The sequence below is a fragment of the Anser cygnoides genome, chromosome Z (assembly GCF_040182565.1).
Source record: "Anser cygnoides isolate HZ-2024a breed goose chromosome Z, Taihu_goose_T2T_genome, whole genome shotgun sequence".
NCBI lineage: Eukaryota > Metazoa > Chordata > Aves > Anseriformes > Anatidae > Anser > Anser cygnoides.
This window is the reverse complement of record NC_089912.1, coordinates 60,015,962-60,039,108: the sequence shown is the minus strand read 5'-3', so window position 1 is coordinate 60,039,108 and position 23,147 is coordinate 60,015,962. Positions and strand designations below refer to the sequence as shown.

At 48.2% G+C, this 23,147-nt stretch overlaps 2 protein-coding genes across 10 annotated transcripts in view; both read right to left on the bottom strand.

Annotated features, from left to right (window-relative positions):
* The window catches only part of SMAD4 (SMAD family member 4), a 29,391-nt gene extending 9,503 nt beyond the window's left edge, over positions 1–19,888 (bottom strand). Inside the window, exons 1-7 of one of the 3 annotated variants that reach the window (XM_013183190.3) lie at positions 19,780–19,888; positions 6,305–6,670; positions 5,114–5,288; positions 4,662–4,691; positions 3,279–3,494; positions 1,613–1,732; positions 1,365–1,475 (exon numbers count right to left, since the gene is read on the bottom strand). In XM_013183190.3, the coding sequence (XP_013038644.1) occupies positions 1,365–1,475; positions 1,613–1,732; positions 3,279–3,494; positions 4,662–4,691; positions 5,114–5,288; positions 6,305–6,553 (901 nt within the window). In that variant the 5' untranslated portion in view covers positions 6,554–6,670; positions 19,780–19,888. Of the gene's footprint in view, positions 1–1,364; positions 1,476–1,612; positions 1,733–3,278; positions 3,495–4,661; positions 4,692–5,113; positions 5,289–6,304; positions 6,671–12,257; positions 12,522–19,779 lie in introns of those variants that run through there. The other 2 variants (XM_066988510.1, XM_066988511.1) reach the window with 2 other exon arrangements.
* ELAC1 (elaC ribonuclease Z 1) lies at positions 16,205–22,021 on the bottom strand. 7 transcript variants are annotated; one of them, XM_066988513.1, is made up of 4 exons: positions 21,899–22,021; positions 19,780–19,958; positions 17,778–18,245; positions 16,205–17,160 (listed from the first exon to the last, which is right to left on the bottom strand). In XM_066988513.1, the coding sequence occupies exons 2-4, from the start codon at positions 19,934–19,936 to the stop codon at positions 16,697–16,699; spliced, it is 1,089 nt and encodes a 362-aa protein (XP_066844614.1). In that variant the 5' UTR covers positions 19,937–19,958; positions 21,899–22,021; the 3' UTR covers positions 16,205–16,696. The 7 variants fall into 7 exon arrangements, with proteins under 7 accessions (XP_066844614.1, XP_013038647.2, XP_013038648.2 ...); XM_013183193.3 differs by lacking the exon at positions 21,899–22,021 and adding an exon at positions 20,047–21,826; XM_013183194.3 differs by lacking the exon at positions 21,899–22,021 and adding an exon at positions 20,249–21,826.
* Between the last annotated feature and the right edge of the window lie 1,126 nt (positions 22,022–23,147).

Sequence of the window (23,147 nt, the reverse complement as noted above, 5' to 3'; positions counted from 1 at the left end):
ACAGAATTACACACTTGGATGTTTTTTTTGAAAATTCAGAAGCAGAGAGCTCCATTTGCATCCCAGGAGGGAAGGCTGCAGCGTAACAGCTCGCTGTGCTGCTCAAGCCAGCTCCAGGAGATGAAAGAAGCTAGATGTCATCAGGGAGATGTAATACAAGTAGGACTTTGGCTTCACACGTGGCCACAAATCAAGGAAGGAGAGAATCGCTGCATGTGATATAAATCTGTCAGAAACCCAACTTCATTAGTTTCCCGTTCACAGAACAGGTTGCCCAGGATGCTATGGAGTCAACTATAAGAAACCCTCCACGGAGACGGAAAAAAAGAAAGTCCCAGAGAACTTGTTTTTTAAAGAATAAGTAGTGAATGTGGTCTTGGTAAAGGTCAGTCAATTCTTCCCACTTTTATAAACTAACTGGCTTCCTCGCAGGCAGCAGAGGACAAGGAGAAAAGGCTTAAACATAGTATTATAAGTAATGGCAGCTTTTGCAACAAGATGTCAGAAACAGGCACAACGTTGGGAGGTGTCAAGAGATGCGACTTTCTGAAGTGAGAAGAGGCAGCAGCCAAGAAAAGCTCTGTGTGGTACCACCAGCCAGTTACAAACATTAATTATGGAAAGCTACATTCACACACAAAAAACATTTATAGAGTCTCTACAGCACCAGTCAAGTTTTTAAATCTTGGTATTTCTGACAAGTGAGGAGAGAAATGGGGTGGGATCCTAGCAGAGCAAAATAACGAAATTTAATAACTGGACCTAAAACAATTTTTTTCTGATCAAGACAAGCTGGAAATTCAACATGAAGTCAGATTATTTTCTCCCCTCTCCTAACAACACTGCTGCAAACAGATGGACTGGTTAAGCACTATATTAAGAAATATATAAATAAATATATATATATATATTAGGAAATATATCATATCTTCATATCAATATTATATATATATATATATATGATATATCCAGCCAGAAATGTCCATATTTTGAAGGAAAAACAGATCCAAGCAACAAATTCTGAATCAACTTCTGGACAACTGTTTTTCCACAAAAAACAGTCTTACTCCAAGACTGCAAAGCTTTATAAAAGGAGGTTTTGGAAAGGAAATGCTTTCTGTTAGATACAGGAAGACATCAAAAGTACAGGTGGGAGCACTAGAGCTGTGTGAATTTTTAATCTCTGCTGCTTTAAATGAGGAAAGTACAAGGAGTTCTTACATTTAACTGTCAGAATATATTAAATAAAGTAACAGTAGTTCTATAAAAAAAAAGACACGGGTAAAAACCAATCACAGGTGACCCTCCCACCATTAAACCAAACTGAAAACAAAATACATGATTTGAAAATCTGTAACGCTTACAGTAATGTCCAGGATGCATAGGTGGGTGATGCTGAAGATGGCCATTCTGGTGGTGAGGTATGGTAGGTGTGTAGGCTGCCGTTCGACTTCCAGTCCAAGTTGTAGTACTATCTAGAGAAAAGAAAGAAGGAGCGGTTGGGTTTTAAGGGAGTTTTTCCTGCATCTCATTTCTAAATCCTCTATTTCTCCTGAACATTTGGAAACCGGTTTTAGAAAGCTAAGAAGAGCGCACGTATGTGTATACTCACTGTGATGGTAAGTAGCTGGCTGAGCTGTAAACCCATTCTGCTGAGTTCCTGGCTGAGGCCCTGAAGCAATCTGTAAGAGTCCATCACTATGGCTACCTGTCAATATACTGGTAGGTTGACCTGGTAAAAGAACACACTACCTATTCATGAACGTTCCAAAATTTGAATTAAGAAGAGCTCAGCACTACTGGGCAGGAAAATACACCCAACTAAGGGCACTGCAATACACACTTCCTAGGAGTTTGGTTTCAGAACTTTTTTTTTTTCCACCCACCAGAGCGTCTTAGGAAACTGGAAGCAAGATGCTTTGCACCAGCTCATTTTGACTCTGGGACACCCGAAGGGAGGACACTTAAATCTACCTTCCTCCGAAACATATTGAACAGTATTTTTAAAAATAGTGCTGCATACATCACTGGACTCCTTCCTCAGAAACTTGTTTGGTTTTCATTTTGTTTTTTTTGTTTGTTTGTTCGTTTTTGGTCCCAAATAAATAGTCCAAGGATTTTCTAATCTTTAAAGTAAAACTACAGATATTTCAGAACAGGTGAACAGGATTCAGTGAGGCTTCAGCTCAGCCATTAACACTCAACTGATCAGCACTTTCACAAGTACACTTGCACTCTCCAACTGGTCTGGCTAGCGGAGTTGAACACACTGAAAACTTGCACTAAAACTTAAAATAATGCTTTGTTTTTTCCTGTCCACTTGGTACCAACAATTACAGCAATGATGAGAAAAAGTTATTGAGCGTAATACAATTAAATCACCTATCCTTTTTCTTTTTTTTCCTACTGGAGACAACTACAGACATCGAACCTCAAACTGTTTTTAGGTTTAAACAAAGAAGTCCTCGCCTAAAATTAAAGAACGTAATTGAAACACCATGTCACCCTAAAATTTGATCAGATGAAATCCATTACATTCACGCAGTCTCGATACTAGAGTGATGAAGAGCACGTGAAACCCCTCTCCCACTTCACGGCTCCCCTACATTAGGGCCGCAGGACGTTGTGTATCTAACAGGGACTCCTAAACCGAGGAATGAGCTTGGATGTTGGTAAACCAGATCCTTCCACTTGTACCAAATACGGACCAGCAGGAAAAACTTCACCACAGCACCCCGCTGGACTCACAAATGTATTAATCAGGGCTGCAACTCTAGCAGTACGCTGGACCATTTTTTAAAAAGTCACGTTAAAACTGGAAAACAGTTTTAGCAGAACACTAAAGAATTGTCTGGAAACGTCTCTATGCTGCCGCCCACTAATAAGTCTGCTGTCCCACTTGCTGTCGTAATAAAACATTAAGGTTCTTCCGTTCCTGCAGCATTTATTCCCCTAACAGCCATACTTTGTCAGTGGTCAACACCTTAACATGGCATCACTGAACCTTTGGAGCATCCGAAACAGTCTCCCAACATTCAGGTAGTGTCCGTCGAAAAAAGACAGGGTTAGCAGGCAAACTTATTCAAACTACTCTGCAAGTTAAGACCTTATTTTAAACGCTTACAAGACTGCACAGATCATACCGCCACACGCTTTAGCGATGCGGTTTGGCAGCAGCGTAGTTCCAAAGCAAGATCTGCTTTGGCAAAACCGGTGGTTATCTCTGAGCTTTCGCGTTTTGACGGGTTTAGCATTGCATATAAGCTCGATGGTCTTACTTGTTGAAGCCACAGGAATGTTGGGAAAGTTAGTGGTGCTGGTAGTGCTAGCCTCGGTAGGAGCTAACATGGCCGGGGTGCTGTAAGGCTCCGTAGATGCCCTGTTACTCGGCGGGTGCTGGATGGTTTGGACCGAATGTCCTTCAGCAGAAGACAACGATGGCTGCGCCTCGTAATCGTGAACGTATTCGTCTTTCACCAACATGCTTGATGGAGCTGCGAAGAAACGAACATTTAAACACGCGGAGCAAACTTAATTTTCAAGATTTAGCCGTAAGTTGCGCTACTACTTTCAAGCAGTAACAATGCTAACGAAACCACCGGGGGGAGAACTTAACCTATATAAACAATTCTCAGGCACCAAGAGAAACATCTTTTAAATTACAAATAAGCACCAGATGGCAAAGCAAACCACTTATTTCACTTAAACTCCCATCAAAATTGACTAGAAACGATACGCAGCGTAAGGAAGTTACTACCGTTGCTGGCAGAACTTATTTCTATATATCCTTTTGTGCATGTCCAAGCAAAACGCTTACACTACGTTAATTTCCATGTTCGTTTTTAAAGCAACCTTACATATATTAAAATCTTGACGGTCATTTTTCTGTTTCCTGCTCCAAAAACAGCAGCGTGACAAGGAAACGGGTTATGTATTTAACTGCTGGCCAGTAAGCTTTGATACTGTACGAAAGAATTGTTTTCCAGAAGACACTGCTAACAACACAAATTAGCAGAGATGAGCACTAAGTCAAATAAATCAAACTTCACTTCAAAAGCTTTACGTCATTTTTGCTTAAACACTTCTAATAACGTGCTAAAAATATGGGATTACTCAAACTTTCTTATCTTTTGAGTTTCTTCTGGAAGAAAAAAAAAACCTGTTTTGAAATACAGCAGTTATCAGCTGCACAATCTGACTTCCGAGTAAGATCCACCAGACATTTAATGTCCAATTTCTCTCAGTTTTCAGGGAGGTAACAGTATCATCTCCTTCATTCCACTGCATATTAATTAGAACGTGTATTGTTTGCAGATCTTGCCATTCGCTTGTTAAACTACGTATTAAATAAGCATCTATTATACCCAACGCAGCTAATTAGTTAATTATACAGGTGTACTTTTTTCATTTTGTTGGGGTTTATGAGTTGCAGGCAATGGAAAGAGAAAACACCTGCAAACTGAGCTGAGGCTTCTAGTTAAATTTATCGATACGCTTGCCTCTCATACACCACGTAGTTTGTTTTCCAAAACTGGAGAGGCAAAGGCATTCGTCTGCTCTTTATCCTCCATCTATACGTAGAAATAAATTGTGTACGTACAGGAGAGGATTTTAAAAAATTTATTCCCCATAGAAATGCGACAGTAAACAGAACTACTTACCAGAACTCTGTAGTGTCAGTCCTGAGAGATCTTTAAAAAAAAAAGAAAGAAAAAAAGAAAGAGGTGTGTGTGGAAAATTATAACTTTTAACAGTGTTTGAACATTAATTTTATAAGCCTTTACAAATTGCTGTTATAGACTATATGCTATGTTAGATACTGTTCCCCTCCACCACGACACAACTCCCCGTGCTAAATTATTTCTAGAATACACATTAACTGTGTGTGAAGCAAACGAAGGCTCGAACAAAAGCCACAAACGGTTCTTTAAAATTTGAAAGAGAGGTAAAAGAATAATTCCATTAAGATGTGCAAGAACATACGAGAACAATTTATAATCAGATCATTAGAAGTTCACTCTCTAACGAGGTCTTCATTTTCTACATTCAAAGGGAAAACATTTGACATTTCATTCCCACCACTGTTCCGTTCCGAAGTCAAAAGTCTACTCACCGATGCCAGGCGATACTACACGCTCATAATGGTAAGGATTTACACAGACACTGTCACATTTTAAGTCAAAAGCATACTGACAATATTTAACATGCTTGAGTTCATTTTTATGAAGATCAGGCCACCTCCAAAGACGAGCGTAAATCACATGAGGGAATCCCTTGCGACCAGCCACCTAAAAAGTTAGACACAAAAGTTGATTGGGAAAGTAGCACGGCACTGCCCTTTACTTAGCGAGGAGCGAAGCTGGAAGAGGGCAACCAACAACACAACCTGTCTCCGTTATCAAAATATGGGGGGGGGGCGGAAAAAAAAAAAAGGTGGTACAGTTTTACTCGAGTTCTGTGCTCAACAGAAATACGTATCTGGTAGGGTTCTGCTACGGTTAAGTCAACACCGTGATTCTTAAGGAAAAAAAAAAAAAAGAAGAAAAAAAAACAGACTGCGTCCAAAATGGCAGAAGCAGAATTTGTGCTTAATGTCGTGTGTATGTTCACCTTCCCCACCACGGATGATGAAGGAGCTTTGCCCCAGAAGAAGAGGAACGAGGCGCTAACCTACCACTGGAAGGAATTTCCAAGGAGAAGAACGCCAATCCGTTACATACTGACAAAAAATAAATAAAAAAAAAAAAATGAAAAAAAAATAACGCTTCGAGGGTAGACAGAAAGCTAGCCAGCAAACATGAACATCTGTCCTGGAACGAGTCAATCGCGACCCAAGCTATGCAGGTACTGAGTCCTGACGACGTAAGGCTAACGTACACCCTCAGCGCAGACTCCTCGGAGTACCTTAGCAAGGGATCACAGGTCTTTCTTCCCACTGCTGACCAACACAGAGTGAACAGAAGCTTGTAGTGAAAATACCGGGATAAACAGCCGAATTTGTTTACGTGACCCTGCTTTTTTGGTTTTTTCTTTTTTTACTGCCACACACACACACACACACACTCGTTTAGAACGGCTGCTCCACCACCTTCTGTTCCTTTTGGGAAGGAAGAAAAAAAAAAAAATCAACTACTGCAGCAGTCCAGAGCTCCAGCCGCAAAAACACGCCTACAAACGGGGGCAAGGGGCGGAGGGGGAACGCGACAGAAGAGCTACTCTTCCTCAACACGCTAGGATCCTGCGTCACTCACTTTTGCTCCAGCTTCGCTAGGAGGAAAACATCTGATTTTTCACTTGTACTAACCTGAAGCCTCCCATCCAGCGTTCTCTGTATTGTAACGCACTTGCTAGGATGAGCTCCATTTGTGGTTATAGCTGTAATCAAAGAATCCAATTCATCTTTTTTCTCCTTTAGCTTTTTAACTAAACTTTCAATTGCGCGTTTGGCAAAAGTTTCACTCTCTCCACCTTGGCGATGGCACATCAAGCTGTGAACAATGCTCAGACAAGCATCATTACTTGTTGGCGTGTTAGTAATAGACATATTGTCCATTTGTCACAGCTTTCTCTTTCAGATCAAATGTCAGTTTTGGGGGCTGTTATGACTTTCAAGCTGATGAACAAGAGATGATCCAAGTTAAGTGTTAGATGTACTGTCTCTTGGTAAAACCTAGGAGGAAAAAATATCTACATTAGAATTGTTTCTTTAACAAATTGCAGATCATGTTTCTAAGGAAGTCTGTGGCTTTTTGCTTCTTTCATTTGCAAGCTAAGTGCAGGATATTAAAAGCACATCAAAAAAAAAATAAAAAAATCTGTATTGCTTGTCCCGTGATAGCTAAAACATGCTTAAGACACTGCTTGCACAGGTTTAGAAATGAGGTTTTTGGTTTTTCCCCTAGTAACAGCAGTTAAATAAAAGTTTATATCCATGTACACGGAGGATGTACATCTAGAAAGGCAGGGGTTATTAGATGAACAGTCTCTGCGTCAGGAAAAGGAGGCCAGGGGCATCGATCTCCTACGTTTTGCACCGGCGGGATGCAACAAAGGAAAAAATACCGCCTGGGAATCGGGGGGGCGCTGATTTCAACAAAATTTGGGATAGCCAGGAAGCGCCAATGCAAACCAGAATCATCTGTCACCCTTATTTCATCGTCAGCTCGAGTCAGCAAGGTGCCGACTTCAGACTCCTGCTAATGGGAAAAGGCAAAAACTGGCCATCAGCTCAACTCCCCGTTAATCAACACCGCTCCTATCTTTTTAGTCGAGAATTCCAGGATCTCTTCCCTCGGTTGCTTCCAGCTCCTTCTGGATCAAGATAAAGCGAGTGAAGCCACTGAGAATCCTATTTCCAAACGGTCTCCGTCAAACAGAGCTGCCTGCACTAAATGTACAACAAGGAGTAAGTTCCCCCTTACGCGTTTAGCCTTCAAACTCGTTTAGAAAGAAACATTCGCAGTCGTTTCTGGTCGCCGTGTCATTCTTCTCACAGCAGCCCTCCTCTTTCTCAAGTCATTTCGCAGAATTGGAAGAGCTGGCCTGATTTTGGCGATCCCGAACGAACCGGTCAGCGCATTTTATCGCGCTTTACCCAGAAACGCGGGTGCTGAGCGTTTGCAAGAGAAAAAAAAAAGGAGCCTAACGTTTTCCGAAAGCCGCTTTCGAGCCAGCTCTGCCTGGAGGCACTCACCCCACCGCCACAACCCTACCAGCTACGTGGTCTGACCTTTGTAGGACGCCGGCAGCAAATACAAACCGTCAACGTCGCTGAATTTAAACTTTCCTTAATAAAAAAAACCACACCTTTCTCAAACGAACGCCGCCGCCTTCTTCGCAAAAGTTAAGCGAAGATGCTCCGGGGCCCGATTTCTCCCGCGGGAGGACAAATCCCTAGAAGTTTGAGCAGGATTGCCTCACCTCGCCGTTCAAGCTTCTCCCTCGGTGCTAGTTTTTTTTTTTTTCCAGCGCTTCGACTCGGTAAGCCTCTTTTAAAAGTCACGCTGAACCTGCCAGTCGTTCTCCATGGCAACCCGCGCTCGCGTGAAGCTGGAAAAGCTCGCCGGGACATCGTTCTCCTTCACCGTAAGGCAGCATCCCGGATTAGACACGCGTAAATAATCCGAAACGAGCGACCAGATGAAGCCCAAAGAGCCTTAAATGTAACGCTCAGCACCGGGCACGCGGCTCCGCGCGCCCCTCGAACTACGGGATGAGAATTTCGCTCGCCGGCTTTCGGAGGAAGCAACTCCAGCAAAGAAATCCTCGTTCAAGCGGCACGATCTTCAGAAACGTTGAGTCACCCCCCTCCCAGCTGCCACCGCACTCGACAGGAGCTTGTGAGCGCTCCGCAGTTTTACAAAGCCGGGCCACTTGTCGGGGATTTGCGACGCTGCAACTGCGGGGTGATTCGGGAGGCTTCCCTTCGAATCCCTCCCCACGCCGCGTTTCATCTCGGGCTTTGGAGCCCCGGAAAGCGGGTGAGAGAGCGGCTAGCGGCGCATCGACAAACGCCGCGACGTTTCTCGGGAAGCACCTGAAGCATTTAAGAGCGTTTTTGCAGAGAAGCCCCGCTCCACGAACCGAAACGGTCCCCGAAACGGCTCGAGGAGCCTACCTTCGATCGAGTGACGCATTCAGGAGGTGCCCTGACGCCTTCTGACTGCGTTACCTTTGCGTGCGTGCAAATAAAAGCGAGACGCCACCTCACTGCTGCGTGTTTTCAGCCGACAGCCTTCGCAGATAAGGCTCACGTCCAGCAGAACATCGTGTTTGAGTGATTTTGGGCCCGCTGGATGTGAGCCTTACTCGCATCCCGCTCGGGATTCCACTTTTGGGACAAGGGGCGGCGAGGAGAGACGGGACCGTGAAGAAAAAAGCAGCGGGAGACAGCGCCGGAGCAAAGCTCAGCTCCTCCTCACGCAGCCTCCGAGGATCCCGCACGCATCTGTAACGGGACCCGAGCAGAGCACGGGAGGAAAAGGCACCAAGTGCTTCAAAGTACCTTAAGGAAAGTCATTTAACTTGAAAAAAAAACACGTATATATATATTAAAAGGCACTCTACGTCCCGTAACGTGAATGGGAACCTCGAGAGAGGAGGCGAGTCTGGAAAAAAAAGCAGCTAGGATCGCCAGGTAGCTAAAAACACCCCCGATGACCCGCAGCAAACACGCTCCTGTCTCAGCGGACCGCTACGAAAAAATTAACTCGGGCTCTCCCCTTGGAGAGTGGCGCAGAGCTGAGCAAATACCCGAACCCTCCTGCCCACCCTGCGTCCTTATTAGAGCTCGTTCGCTTCTCGGCACGCTTACCCACCTCCGGCAGAAGCCAAACTTCGCGGTTTGGGGAGTAAAACCAACCCAAAGCCCGGCCGGGACACCGCACGCTTAACGGAGACGACCGGCGGCCGGCGATGCGAGGGGAAGGCAGCGCGGAGGAACACGATCCAGCGGGCTGCAAGCCGACAGAGCTCGGGCAAAGCGGTTAATCCCGGCCCCGCCGGGGCCGTGACACACTACCCGCCTCGTTTCCAGTAGGGTCGGAGCCAGGCGCAGCTGCGCAGGGCTCGAATTCACCGAGGAACCCGGCTCTAAAAATGCGCCGGTCCAAATGCCACCGGATAATTACTTTAAGGTAGGGGCGGAAGGCCAAAAACTACCCCCCCCCCCCGCTCCAGGTCACTTTCTCAGCATGTTTTATCCCTCGTTTTCCATGGCAAACCGCTTCTTTTCCAGCCGAGAGAGAAGCGGAGAGCCTTAAGGCTGGTGGCTGGATGTGGCGCGCCGAGGAGCGGTGTCGTCAGGAGCGACCGAATCGCAGTTTTTGACATTTTAGGTTTTAAAAGGAAACGTTAAGTGGTGTATTTTTAAAAAGCAAAGCGTTATATTTATGTGTGTTTATGTAAATACACGCACGGGGCGTCCTCGGCGCAACTGGAAGAACCGTTTCTGTGTAGGTGGAACTTTAACGCTGGACTTTTGGGAAGCTTTCGATGCCAAAGGGAAGCAGCCTCGCAGGCAAGAAGCTCCCGATACGGCGGTGAAAGCCCAGAGATGCTCAGGAGAAGGGCGACAAACATCCCAAATAGCAGGGGACGGGAAATAAATGCCAAAAAAAATAAAATCCTAACGATCAAACTTCATTTCCAAGTCGTAAACCTAAAGGATTTTTTTTTTCTGGAGAAGATACCCAAGGGAAAAAAAAAAAATAAGCTTTGTTTGCTTGAAGCTGCTCGTGGGAGCACGAGCCCCGCTCTCAGCCATCCCCGTCAGGGATTTGGAGCGTTTTGATCCCAGGCAGCGCTAACACAACGCGAGCGAACGGGCTCGTCAGAATAGCACCCGAATTGCCACCTTGCTAGAAACGTTTCACGCGAATAAAAGCCTAGCGAGGCTCTTGCATAAGCTCGGTTGCCTCCAAAATTAGCCCGACACAAAGGCGGCGGAAAAGCAGCGCGTGCAGCGGAGTGCTCCGAACCACCGAAACGCGGCTCCGGAGTTTTGCTCTTCCAATAACGCAGCGGTGATACAGACGATAAAGAAAAGAAAAAAAAAAAGGAAATCCGTAAACTGATGAAACAAAAGGCAGCTCGCGATTCGATGAAGATACGAAGCAGCGATTCGCCTGCGGAGACTTTCCAGCAGACTGTTATCTACTCGCCCACGGGGGCGAGCGGGACCGAAACGTTTGCAGACGTGAGAACAATTCGCATTGAGGAGGGAGAGAAGAGCACGGAAAAGGCGCTACGCTAACTCTGCGCTGCGCGGCGAGGGCTGGCGCTCGTCGGAATACCGAGAAAGAGTTTTACGACAGCTCCGAGGGGCGACTAGTCCATCTTAAAGCAAGTGCACGGTTAGAAAAAAAAAAAAAACAAAATCCTTATCTCGCCTTCCGATCTGAGCGCGTGTGGGGGGGGAGGAGGGGGGGGGCAGGACAGGATGGAGAAGGCGGCACCACTCTGCCGGTACAGCTGCGCGTGCACGGATTTTAAATCCTACAAAGGTGCACTTCGCCTCTTGGCTTCCCCTTCCCTCCCTTTGTCTGTTGTTTTTTTTTGTTTGTTTGTTTGTTTTTTGAGAAAGCACCCAGCTCAAAAAAAACTCCTCTTTTCAATACAGGCTTCTGTACGGTCAGAGAAGGAAGACCACTGGACGTTACAGCACGAGACGAGGAAGGGCAGCGAACCCCTTTTCAGCTGCTCTGTCCGAGCCACCCCAGCGGGGACTCGGTGCCCGTCCCCCTGCCTATCCCAGCACCGGCGGGCGAGGAAGGGGCGAAGGGGAAAAGGGAAAGAGCCCGCGCGCAGCGAGCTGCAGGTGGCAGGGCCCCTCGCCACAGGACCTGGGCTGGGCTCTTCCTCGGAGCATCCTACAAGCCCCATCTTCCCGCAGGAGGCTTCCCTCGGCGAGGGCAAACAGCAATTTGCCCGAACCTCACAAACAGAGGAAACAATTGCGGCTGAAGCCAGCAACGAGAGCGGAGCCTCGCTCAGGCAGAAGCACCGATCCCTCGCTCGCAGCCAACGTTTCAATACCCCGGCGCTAGGTGCGCGAGATAACATCTGCTCCTCGTCGCAATCGGCGCGGGGATAACGTTCTCCGCGTTCGAGCTTCGGGGGAAAAAAATAAAAAATAAAAAAAATCAAGAAGCAACTCCGGGTAAAGGAAGCGTGGCGAATCCCAGCCCTGAGCCAAAGTAGTGGGGTTTTTTTTGGGAGGATAGCGACGTGGGGAAAACGGCGTCCCGATGTTCCCGGCGGACCCTAAGGGGCTGCCCGGCAAACCTTTGTTCTCCTCGCTCCCAACTCGACCGCCTATTGTGCGAGGAGCCTTCGGAGGCTCCTTTGCTAAGGAGGCTCCCGAGCAGCTGGAGGAGAGTTAGCTGACCGCTTCTCTGCGGGCTCCCGGCTCCGGGGAAAGCAAACTTTCCGTCGGCGGCGGATCGAAGGAGCGTGCTTATGCAACGAGCAAAATCCCAAGAGCTCCTTCGCGGGCAGAGGAGGGCCGGGAAGAGCTGGGCACGGAAACCACGGCCAGGAGCTCGGGGAACGGCGGGGACCAGGCCTAGCGGAGGAGGTCCCGGAGCCCTCCAGGGGCCCTGGGACAGCCCCGGGCCGCCACAGGGGGCGGGGGGGGGGGGTGACAGCGGCGCCTCTGAGGGGAGCCCTGTGGGGGGGGGCAGCCCCCCGGGCCTGAAGTGTGTGAGGGGGGGGGGGGTCCCGGCGGGGCTCAGCGTGCTGCCGGGCGCGGATGTTACCTGGGGCCGCTCTCCGGGCGCGGCCGCGCTGACGGGGCCGGCCCCGGTGCGGCGGAGCGGCGCGGAGAGCAGGGCCGGGCCTCGTCCTCCTTCCTCCTCCTCCTCCTCCTCTTTTCCTCCTCCTCCTCCTCAGCCGCCCCCCCGCCCCGGCCCGCCCTCCCCGCCCCGGCTTGCGGCGGCGGCGGCGGCGCTGAGCGGCTGCGGAGGGCAGGGCAGGGCCGGGCCCGGCCGCCCCGTCACGGCCCCGGGGCTGCGGCGGCGGCCGCCGGTGATGGCGGCGGGGGGCGGGGGGGCCGCGCTCCGGCCGCTCGCGCTCCGCCGCCGACACGTCCGGGCCGCCGCCGCGCATGCGCCACATCCGGGCAACCGCCGCGCCGCGAGGGGTTGGAAAAGGGCGGGCCCGCGGGGCGGCCCCGCACGGGGCCACCCGCTGAGGCGATTCCGCAAGCGGAACCCCGACGGGCGCGCGGCCCTGCGAGGGTAAGCGCTCTAAGGGCAAAGCCTGCGGATGGAAGCCCCGCAAGTGCCAAACCCCACAAGTGCAAAGCCCCACAAGTGCCAAACCCCACAAGTGCAGAACCCCACAACTACAAAACCCCACAAGTGCAGAACCCCACAACTACAAAACCCCACAAGTGCAGAACCCCACAACTACAAAACCCCACAAGTGCAGAACCCCACAACTACAAAACCCCACAAGTGCAGAACCCCACAACTACAAAACCCGACAACTACAAAACCGCACAAGTGCAGAACCCCACAACTACAAAACCCCACAACTACAAAATCCCACAACTACAAAACCCCACAAGTGCAGAACTCTAAAACTATAAAACCGCACAACTACAAAACCCCACAAGTGCAGAACCCCACAACTACAAAACCCCACAACTACAAAACCCCACAAGTGCAGAACCCCACAGCTACAAAACCCAACAACTACAAAACCCTACAACTACAAAGCCCCTACAACTACAAAACCCCACAACTACAAAACCCCACAACTACAAAACCCTACAACTACAAAGCCCCACAACTACAAAACCCCACAAGTGCAGACCCCCACAACTACAAAACCCCACAAGTGCAGAACCCTACAACTACAAAACCCTACAACTACAAAGCCCCACAACTACAAAACCCTACAACTACAAAACCCCACAACTACAAAACCCCACAACTACAAAACCCTACAACTACAAAACCCCACAAGTACAAACCCTACAACTACAAAACCCCACAAGAGCAGAACCCTACAACTACCCCACAACTAGTGCAGAAAAAGTGCCCCACAACTACAAAACCTTACAACTACAAAGCCCCACAACTACCAAACCCCACAAGTGCAAAACCCCACAAGTACAAAGCCCCACAACTACCAAACCCCACAAGTGCAAAACCCCACAACTGCAAAACCCCAACTACAAAACCCTACTAAAAGCCCCACAACTACAAAGCCCCACAACTACAAAGCCCCACAACTACCAAACCCCACAAATGCCAAACCCCCAAAACGCCAAACCTCACCAACGAAACCCCAAGAAACGCACAGTCCCACAAACACAAACCCCATAAATGTAAACCCCACAAACGCAAAACCCCACGAACGAAACCCCAAGAAACGCACAGCTCTACAAACGCAAACCCCCTAAGTGAAAACCCCATAAATGCAAAACCCCCAGAATTCAAGCCCCATAAATGCAAAATCCTTCACATTCAAGCCCCATAAATGCAAAGCCCTTCGAATTCAAGCCCCATAAATGCAAATCCCTTCAAATTCAAGCCCCATAAATGCAAAACCCCACAGAGGCACCCCACCAAACGCCACCTGGCACCAGGGTCTGAGGCTTTTGGGGCCGGTGCTGCCGCCTTTGGGGCGTCTTTCCACGGGGCAGCCGTGTTTAGGGGCGACGTTTTGTTTGGAAGGGGACAGGCGAAAAAGGGAAGCGGGTGTAAGGAAATTCAGGGCAGGCTTCCACAAAGTCCTAGCAGCAGGTGCGAGCGAGCTGCCAGCTCGGCCACGAAACCCCAAACCCCGGCCCTACAAACCCCTTTCGATGCAAACGTTTCCCCCGATACCCAAAGCCGGGGCTGGAGCGATCAGTTTAACGGGGCACGTTCAAGCCCCAATTAGCAAGTGGTCGACGGGAAGATAAAAAGCGTGGAGAAAACAGTTTTCGGTCCGAATTTTTTGGCGGACCGTGGCAAGCGGAGCCACGCGGGCCTGCTAAAAAAGAGACGGCTCGAACTTGATTACCAACGCTAAAACCTATTAAAGAAAACCCGTAGGAATTCCCAGCACAGAACGTACCCCCCTTTCACCAACGTCCAAAAAAAAAGAAACTGTTTGTAAAAATGACAGCCGTGTAGCCAATTTGGCCTTAATACAGGCCAGGGAACTCGCAGATTAAAGCTGCATTTCCTTTTTTCGATGGCCCACGCAGAAGAAATGGCCATAAAAAAGCACGGACACCTCAACTCTGTGCCAGGACCTCATACTTGACCTAATGTTTGCAGAGGACCTGGCCTTCTGGTTCACTTAGGGACGCTCTTCTCCTCGCTCTCCTAACCCCAAACGAAACCGTTCTTACGCCGCCACTCTTCTCCCGCTTTGGGATCGCGGAGCAGACGGAGGCTGCTCAGCTCTTCGCTACGAAGAGCAGAGTGTGATGTTAGGTCTCTGCACCTGCTACGAACGCCCAGCGTATTATCCGCCTTCCAAAAGCAAAACAATTTCTGGGTGGAGAGAACGTGCTACCGTGTAGTCTTCAGGCTTTTAGGGTGGATATCAGGAAGAACTTCTTTCCCGAAAGGGTTGTGAGGCATTGCAACGGGCTGCCCGGGGAAGTGGTTGAGTCACCATCCCTGGAGGTCTTCAAAAGACGTTTAGATGTAGAGCTTAGTGATACGGTTTAGTGTAGGACTTGTTAGCATTAGGTCAGAGGTTGGACTGGGTGACCTTGGAGGTCTCTTCCAACCTAGGTGATTCTGTGATTCTGTAATTCTGTGATTCCTTTACACCATTTTTAGGAGAGAAGTCACGGAGATCGATGGGTTTCTGCTCCAGAAGTCATCTCCCTCAAGCTCGCAACTCTTCCCGCTAAGTATTTGTTAAAGAAATCGAAGGCTTCCTCTGTGCATTTAAGCACAGATACAAAACATTAATGCTGGTGTAATTCAGTTCCGAGTTACAGAAGGATAGGGATAAGACACCTGATTTAATTCGATTAGTTTAGCCAAATATTAGGAAACCACACTCCTATTTTTCTTCGGATTGTTGCTTAACTACAGCCAAGTACAGTCTTTATTGAAGAAAATGTGAAGAGTACAGAAAATTTATACGCAAACTTCAACTTCCTTCTCTCACCAGCTCAAAACCTGCCAAATTTTTACATGTTTATTAGAAAGTTACTAAGTATTTCAGCTTTCAGGAACCCACAGCAAGGGAAACATATTTACTATCCCTTTTTCAAAATACACCAATTTAATTTTTGACCGGAAAATTGAGCTAAGGTTTGGGCAGCTCCAACTTCTGGTTTGTTTTGAGGCGGGGAAGAAAAGGACATAAATTTAAAGCTGGTCTACGCGTCCCTTAACTGGAAGGAATAAAGTCATTGCAGAAACAGGTGAAATTCCTCCCACAGGTGTATTTCTACAACTAGAAATACGCTTTTATCAGGATAATTCATCTTTGAAAACGCGCTTGGAGGAGCACTTTAGACCGCTTTCACCCGCCGAAAGACTTCCAGAGCATACCTTCAAAACTGTAGTGGCGCGGGGAAGAGGTGCGCAAACGGAGCTCAAAATTCGGACCTTTACATGAATTCGGAGCGATCCACTTTTGACAGGAAGCCCGAACTGTGTTTATTTATGAGAAAAGCTCGTACGCAAAGGGATTTTGTAAAGGGAGTGTTATGCAAGGCTTTCAACTCGAACACCACCACCGGTTACAAGCACTTGGCAGAGCTAGAAATGCTTTATTGGTTTCAGAGCGACAGTCCTCCTGCATAGAAATCAGATAAATAGCCACAAAATGCTGCATGGAAGTTTGAAACAGCTGTTATTCAAAGGCTTCTAACAGAGAAAATACTTTGAATTCTGGCACAGAACCTTCCAGAGGGTTGTTTAAAGACGGTGCTTTCCTCTAGGAACCTGTAGTCTAAGCAAAACCCCCGGGCTCGCGCCTGCCCTGGAGAGGCGAGGTGCCTGCAGCAGCCACCTACACATTTCTTCCCAATTCCAGACGTTTGAGGATCCTTTCTTCTTGCTTTACAAAAGCAACGATAACTGTACCTGGTGCTCCCTCCCGTTTGCAACTATTCCCTGCGTGCCACAGAAGTGAATTAATTTGGATGCGAGAAACCCTACCGTTATTTTTAAGTGCCACCAGCGCCCTCCTACTTTGTGTCTTCCTACAGAATTCCCTAATACCGCTGTTTTCACTTTTTCATTGGGATCTCTATTGTCATAAAATCCTCGGCTAACGCTACTTCTTGACCGCCTAACACCGCCTCTGCCTGTCGCTTCAGTTCAGTGACATCGGTGTCTCCCTCACCTACCTGCGCAGCTGGTTTGTACCGCTGGCTGAAGTGAGTCAAGACCAGTTTCTTAACTCTACACAGCTTGGCAAAATCAGATGCCACTTTTGGAGTGCTATGGCCATGCTCCCTGGCCTTCTCCTCTTGGGTATCGTCCAGCGTGGCTTCGTGAATCAGCAAATCTGCTTCGCGGCAAAGCCTCGCGGCTGCGTCTCCAACCACCCCCGAACAATCCCCCAAAATACAGATTTTTCTGCCAGGAATAGGGTCTTCTAAGACATCTGAAGGAGAAATCGTTCTCCCGTTTTCTAGGACGACGGCCATTCCGTTCTTCAGTTTCCCGTACAAAGGACCTGGCTGAACTCCTGGCGAAGAGAGGCAAAAGAGTCCGTAAGTACCGCGGCGAGCGTTAGGTCGAAAGAAAATACCGCTCGAGATGAGATTCGCTACGTGTAGAGCTGCCTTACTGAAAAAACACGACCTCAATATAAGCAGCAACCGACAACTCATATAGTTCGTACAACTAACGAGCGCGTAACCTTATCGGGAAGTGCTTTTGAAGAAAAGCTGCATTCCTCATATGAAAATCAATAGATTCATGCAAACGCACTGCCATGCCTTCCTCAGAAAGCCACAGTATGCTTTTTAAGCCCTTCTGAGCTTGTTTACTCCTCTTAGAAGGAGAATAGGCTGCGATATTGAGGGGCATCGGTGTTACACACCAAGTCAGACTGCTGTGGTGGCATAAACGTATTAAAACCTCTTTACTAGAAAACAGAAGACGGAATCGGAATGGATTACAGAGCGACGCAGCAGCCCTGATTTAACAGAAACCCTAGAAAGGTTGTCAGAAAAAGATTGCAGCTGCCTGTGAACCCCACGGTGTTAAATTTGCTGAAAGCTGGAGTCGCTAAGCTTGAACGCATGCGTTTAGGCGTTTAAAAAAAAATAAAAAGAGGTAAAATAAGTCGTAGTAAGTTACCAAGGTCTTTCAGTTTCTGTACGTTGAGTTTACCAGTCCGGGGCTTCTCTTCCACTACGAAGCCGAAGGAAGGAACGCGGTGAAACAGGCGAAATGCTTTCACAACCAGCTGCTCGTTGTCGAACAGCAAGTAAGAGTTTTCCACGGGATCCAGGTGGAGAATTCTCCCCTGGGCTTCCAGGGGAGATGCCTCGTCTCTGGCCAAATCAGAAAATTCTTTAAATTCTTCTGCAGGGCACTGGTCCCGTGTAGGGACAAGCTCGTGGACAACGTAGGGAAAGAGAAGCTGGGAGTGGGAGAGCTCCATGGTCCTCCAGATGAAGTTTCTCAGTCCAATCGGTCCGTAAATATCGACGGCTGGTTTGTTCGGGTCAGGGCTACTTTGGAGGCTAAGCGTACACAGCAGGCCGGGAAGCCCAAAAAAATGGTCTCCGTGAAGATGAGTTATGAAAATCTTGGTTATTCTGCCTATCGATAAGAACAGAAGGGGAAAAAAAGATAGCAAAATAAACGAAAAATGTAAGAACACGGGAATTCAATCTCTTTTCGGCAAGAGGTGGAAAAAGAGGATGGGGGGAAGTGAAAATAAACCAGTGTTTAAGACCTAAATCCTAAACCACAAAGTATTTTTTTTTTCCACCACGGTGATGAGTTTCAACACAAAGCTTATTTTGGCTTGCAAGCGTTTTGTCAAGAAGAGGCTGCTGCGATCAACGTTTTAATTGCTGCTAAACAAAAGGTGCCAAAAGCACGGAACAGAATTGACTGGTGGCATCTGCCATACTCAGATGCAAAGAAGTGCTGGAAAGTGGTCGATGCATTACATGGAAACTGTGGACGAATGAAACATAAGGCGGACTCTGTGCCGTTGCTAGTTTGGAATTTAGCACATGAAATGATCTTAAATTTAAAAAAATAAAAAATATAAAAAGCATCCAGTTTTGATTTCAAAGTTCTTTAAAACGCAAGAACCTCAGGGTTCCATCCCGGTTTGTTTCAAACGGCTGAAAAGTTGCATGTAAAGATCTCAGCTTCACGTCCCAGCTGAGTTTGTTGGTGTCCTTTGGTGCCCAAGTCTTTTGGTGGCCTTTTCTCCTTCCAGGGAAGTCATACTTAAACAAAAACGACACCACAACCAGATATATTATTCCAGTTACCCTGCTGTCCCTTATTTGAGTAGCCAGCTTATGTTTTCCTGGGTGCTCTTTTCTGCAAAGTGGGCAACCACCAAAATGTGCAGCATCTCCCGTGTTGCGGTTTGTGAGCAGGAAGATGTCAGAGAACCCAAAAAAAACACAGTTTTTTGCGTGACAGGAAGCCTCGGCAGCTGTTTTAGCATTTTTATCATCTGTTAAAACTAAGCAATGGAAAAGACCAAATGTATTTGTTTTGATTTAAGAACGATTTAGTAATGATCGCTACTTCGGCCTATTCACCTGTACACTAAATCCCCTGGCAGCTTCAGATTTTGAGGGAGCAGGAGGTTATCTTTGTGTTTATAAACTGGTAATTCCATTTAAAACCTGCTTGCGAGAGTCAGAAATTTGCTCTTGTTGACGTAGATCACCAAAGCACGACGACGGAAGGGCAAGTCTGGTTCCTACTTGATGTGCCAAAATAAAGCTGCCGAGCATGCACACAACTTTACTGGAAAACAAAAGCTATTTGTTTATTTTTTTAATACCTCTTGACAGGCAGCTTCACAGCAGGTATTGTCTCTTCAGACAAATACAGAGCTGTGCCAGTTTAAAGCCAGTCTCTGCTCCCTGTTTGAAACTGCAAAGCCGAAGGAATTAATTCGGAAGAGCTTGGTTCAGAAGAGTTTGGTTCTCAAACACAACTCTGCAGCGTAGAGCGATCAAGGACTACTGCACAGCAGGTTCGGCAACCGCCGCCCATACGCAGATGCGCCTGTTTGGTTATGTATTCAAGTAACGCGAGCACGAAGGCAAAGTATTTTGCTTAGATCTCACGAAACTTTTCCCCTTTCGACAGCACTAACCTGCTTTTAGATGGCTTTTCATCACTTGCGTTTGAGTTCCCTCCCCGCAGTCAAAGAGCCAGCACTCGCCTTCTCTGCGAAGCACTAACGCTGATGCCCCTCTTGTCGGAGAGGGATACGCTGAGCCCGTTCCGAGGAAAGTTATATCCATCGACATCGTAATTGTGTCGATATGCCACCTGAAAGAGAGATTTTAAGTCACCGAACTTTTATTTATGCTGGGAAAGAACGAAATGTTTTTGCTTTAAGGGAAGGCACCCGACGTACTTCAGAGTGAGGATCAAATTCTCCTTCCCTTGAAAAATATTTGTAAAAAATCTCCTGGAGTAGGCTACAAATTTCAGACATCAGAATATTTACAGAATAAGTCAAAGGCGGACTTCTTTTTCAAGTCAGTGAAAGGCTGCAAACATCCAGCCCAAACCTAAGACACGGCCTTTGTTCATTACCTAAAGAAATATATACCAACCACTTGGAAATGATCTTATCTTAAACATCGGTATTATTTCTCCTTCCCTTTATTCGAACTTGACATTTTCCTGTTCTCCGGGTGTATGGCTGTCCCTTCAACCATTTTTCCCTGCCCAAAGGCACGCGCTTTCCTCTGAAGGCCTTTTAAGAATGACTAAGAACAAATAACCACCGCTGACATTTCCAAGCTGTGGACCTCAGAAGTAGCCAGCCCGGCCCTGCAGAGGGAAAGGATTCGCTTCCCTCAAAAAAAACTTTCAGAGACTGCAAGAGGCAGGAGTGCACGGGTCTCCTTTGCCTTTGCAACGACGTCCTTGAGAGCAATTGCTGCTTTACTTCTGCAGCGTTGCTTCCAGGCTGTGGATAGATCAAGTGACACCTACTGCAGAAGGATCTGCACCAACAGCTGCTGTACGCGGAGCTGTTCATTTACGTGCTCCATCGTCTGAATAAGGAACTTAGCCCGTCTGTAGGAGCCGGACAAATCTTCTGAACGCTGCCTGTTGCGCGACTGAGACCGAGGACGTCTTCCCTTAGGGAATACGTTTGCTCCAGTCTTAGTTTCTACCTCGCTTTCAGGTGTATTTCCACTCCAACCTCAGCCTTCAGGTTCCTCAACTGTGCTGGGCCTGAAAGAGCTTCAAGTACCGTTCAAGACCAGAGCTCTGCCACCTTCTCGGGTTTGTTTTTTTTTCTGGAGGAGCTGCCACGGCCGTCCACGCGCGAGCCGTCCCTTCCGCCGCCGCATTAACGGGGCTCTCCGAAGCACGGCGAGATGCAGCACGCGATTAGCTGGCTTTGGGGGTGGGAGGGAACGAGAAGCATCCGTCGCATCCCCAGAAGGCAGATTTACAGGTTTCTCTTCCTTTATATGAGGATGTTGCATGGATTAATACTTTCTAAGCCGAAAAAGAGAAGGAATCGGGCTGGGGCCTTACACCGTGCGTTTGTACCCTTCCAGCAGCAGCAGGCAGAGGCTCGGGGAAAGCCAGGGAAGCTCAGATCAGCTTTCCTGATACGCAGGATCAAAGTTTAACCGCTTATATTTCATAACTGTGTGACGAGAAGGATTCAAAGCCCATGCTTGGCACTGCCTGGCTTCGCTTCTCCTTTCAACTGCGGCGCTCGGCGTCTCGCCCCAGACTGGCTGGCGTGAAACAGCATTTTCAGGAGTTTCAAGCAGGAGAAGGCAAAAAAAAAAAAAAAAAAAAAGCCACGGTGAGGGCGATTAAGGTTCCTCCGGGAGCAACACTACAGGTACGACAAGTTTTAATTAGAAAATCCGCCGGAGCGGCGGCCGGATGCGCGCCAGCTCCCAGTCAGGGCCGCCTCCTGCACAGGGAAGCCGGGCAGCGTGTGTGAATAGACTGTCCTGAGGCTTCTCTGAAGGGAAAACGGGGGAAAAATTGGGCTTTTAGGGTCGTGTGGTGGCCGCAGAAGGGGGGGTGGGGGGGGGGGGGGTTAACAAGCGCCTCCGTAGCCTTCCACCCGCCCTCAGCACCGCGCCGTAAGGGGAACAAAATGAAAGCCACGAACACGACCGGCACCGGCCGACCCCCTCGGGTTTCCCTCAGGCCCCCCACCCGCTATCCGGGGTCCCCTTCGCCCCCCTCCCCGGCCCCGAGCCCGGCCCCGGCCCCGGCCCTACCCGTGCGGGCGGCCCCGGCGGCGGCAGGCGGAGCCCGCGCTCCGCGGGGCCGGGCCGGCGGCGGGGCCTCCCCCGGGGCCTGGGCGTGAGGGGAGCGGGGCCCCGATCGCCAACCCCTCGGGGTTTTGGGGTTTGCTGAGGGCCAGGCGGCGCGGCACCGTGCTCTCGGCGGGGTTTTTACGTTTGGGGACTGTGGAAGTGGTGTTTTTATGCGATTCCCGGCCCTGCTTGTGGTAGCCGGCAGGCTGCGTTTTCCTCTGTAAGGATGCAAACTACCAATGCTGTGCACTGAGGGACACGCGCAAGGAGCTTTCTCCTCATTTGCCATACACGTTTCAGCAGCAATCCTTACAAATAGTCACAAAAACCCACCTAAAACCTGATAATTCACGTCAAATATCCCCCCTTCCCCCCCGCCCCCCCCCCCGCCGATGAAGTCAGCTCCCCCAGGTGAACAACCCACCTAAAACCTGCTAATTCACCCCAAATTTTACCCGCCCGATGAAGTCTTCTCCCCTAGATGAAGCAGCCTGACGTTGGAAAGCAATGCGGGTGCGATGGCACACGACACACCACGACACCTGCTTGTAGGGTACAGCCTGCACCCATCCCAAAACGCAGCGTCCCGGTCGTGCCAGGGGATGCCACAGGCCTCTTACACCTAAGACTTCTTTTTTTCTCTCTTAAAATATATCTAAGGATTCTTCAGACCCTTCGAGGCCTCAGTGTAGAGTGCTGTGAAACAGCCTGATGTTCCACAAAAACTTCCGAGAGAAAAATTTTAATCGCTTTGCTTGCAGTCCAACTACCTGCTTGGTTTGCTGAGCCTTTATCGAGGGACAAAAATCAAGCAGACCAAGGGAAAAAAAAAATTAAAAGTAAAAAAATGTGGGTGATTTGGGTGATTTCATAGAAATTCTACATAGGTCAAGCATTATGGTTTTAGAAGAAACAAAATCAAATATAATTTAGGCAAAGGGAATGCATTTTACTACGAAAATAGAAGACCAGAACACACTTTTCAATAGAATTACAGCATATAAAGGAGGAAGAAAAAAAAAAAAAACTGTTCACATTTAAATACAATTTTAGTTTCAACTAAGCAATGACCCTCCCCAGTAAAGCCAGCCCTGGACAGATCAGGCTAGGGTCTCACAAGCACCGCAGCACAGAGTTACGTTCACTTGTGTAAGGTAGATACGCCTAAGGTAGAAATAATTCTGCTGTTTTATTTCGTTTCTCGAAAAAG

What these genes read in the sequence shown, in the direction of transcription:
- ELAC1 (XM_013183192.3), bottom strand. Translation starts at nt 20,692, where the DNA reads ATGGAGCACGTAAATGAACAGCTCCGCGTACAGCAGCTGTTGGTGCAG. An exon ending in TTGGTGCAGATCCTTCTGCA is followed by an intron (nt 19,959 to 20,633) that starts GTAGGTGTCACT and finishes TCTCTCTTTCAG; the next exon opens with GTGGCATATCGACACAATTA. An exon ending in GAAAAGCCATCTAAAAGCAG is followed by an intron (nt 18,246 to 19,779) that starts GTTAGTGCTGTC and finishes TCTTATCGATAG; the next exon opens with GCAGAATAACCAAGATTTTC.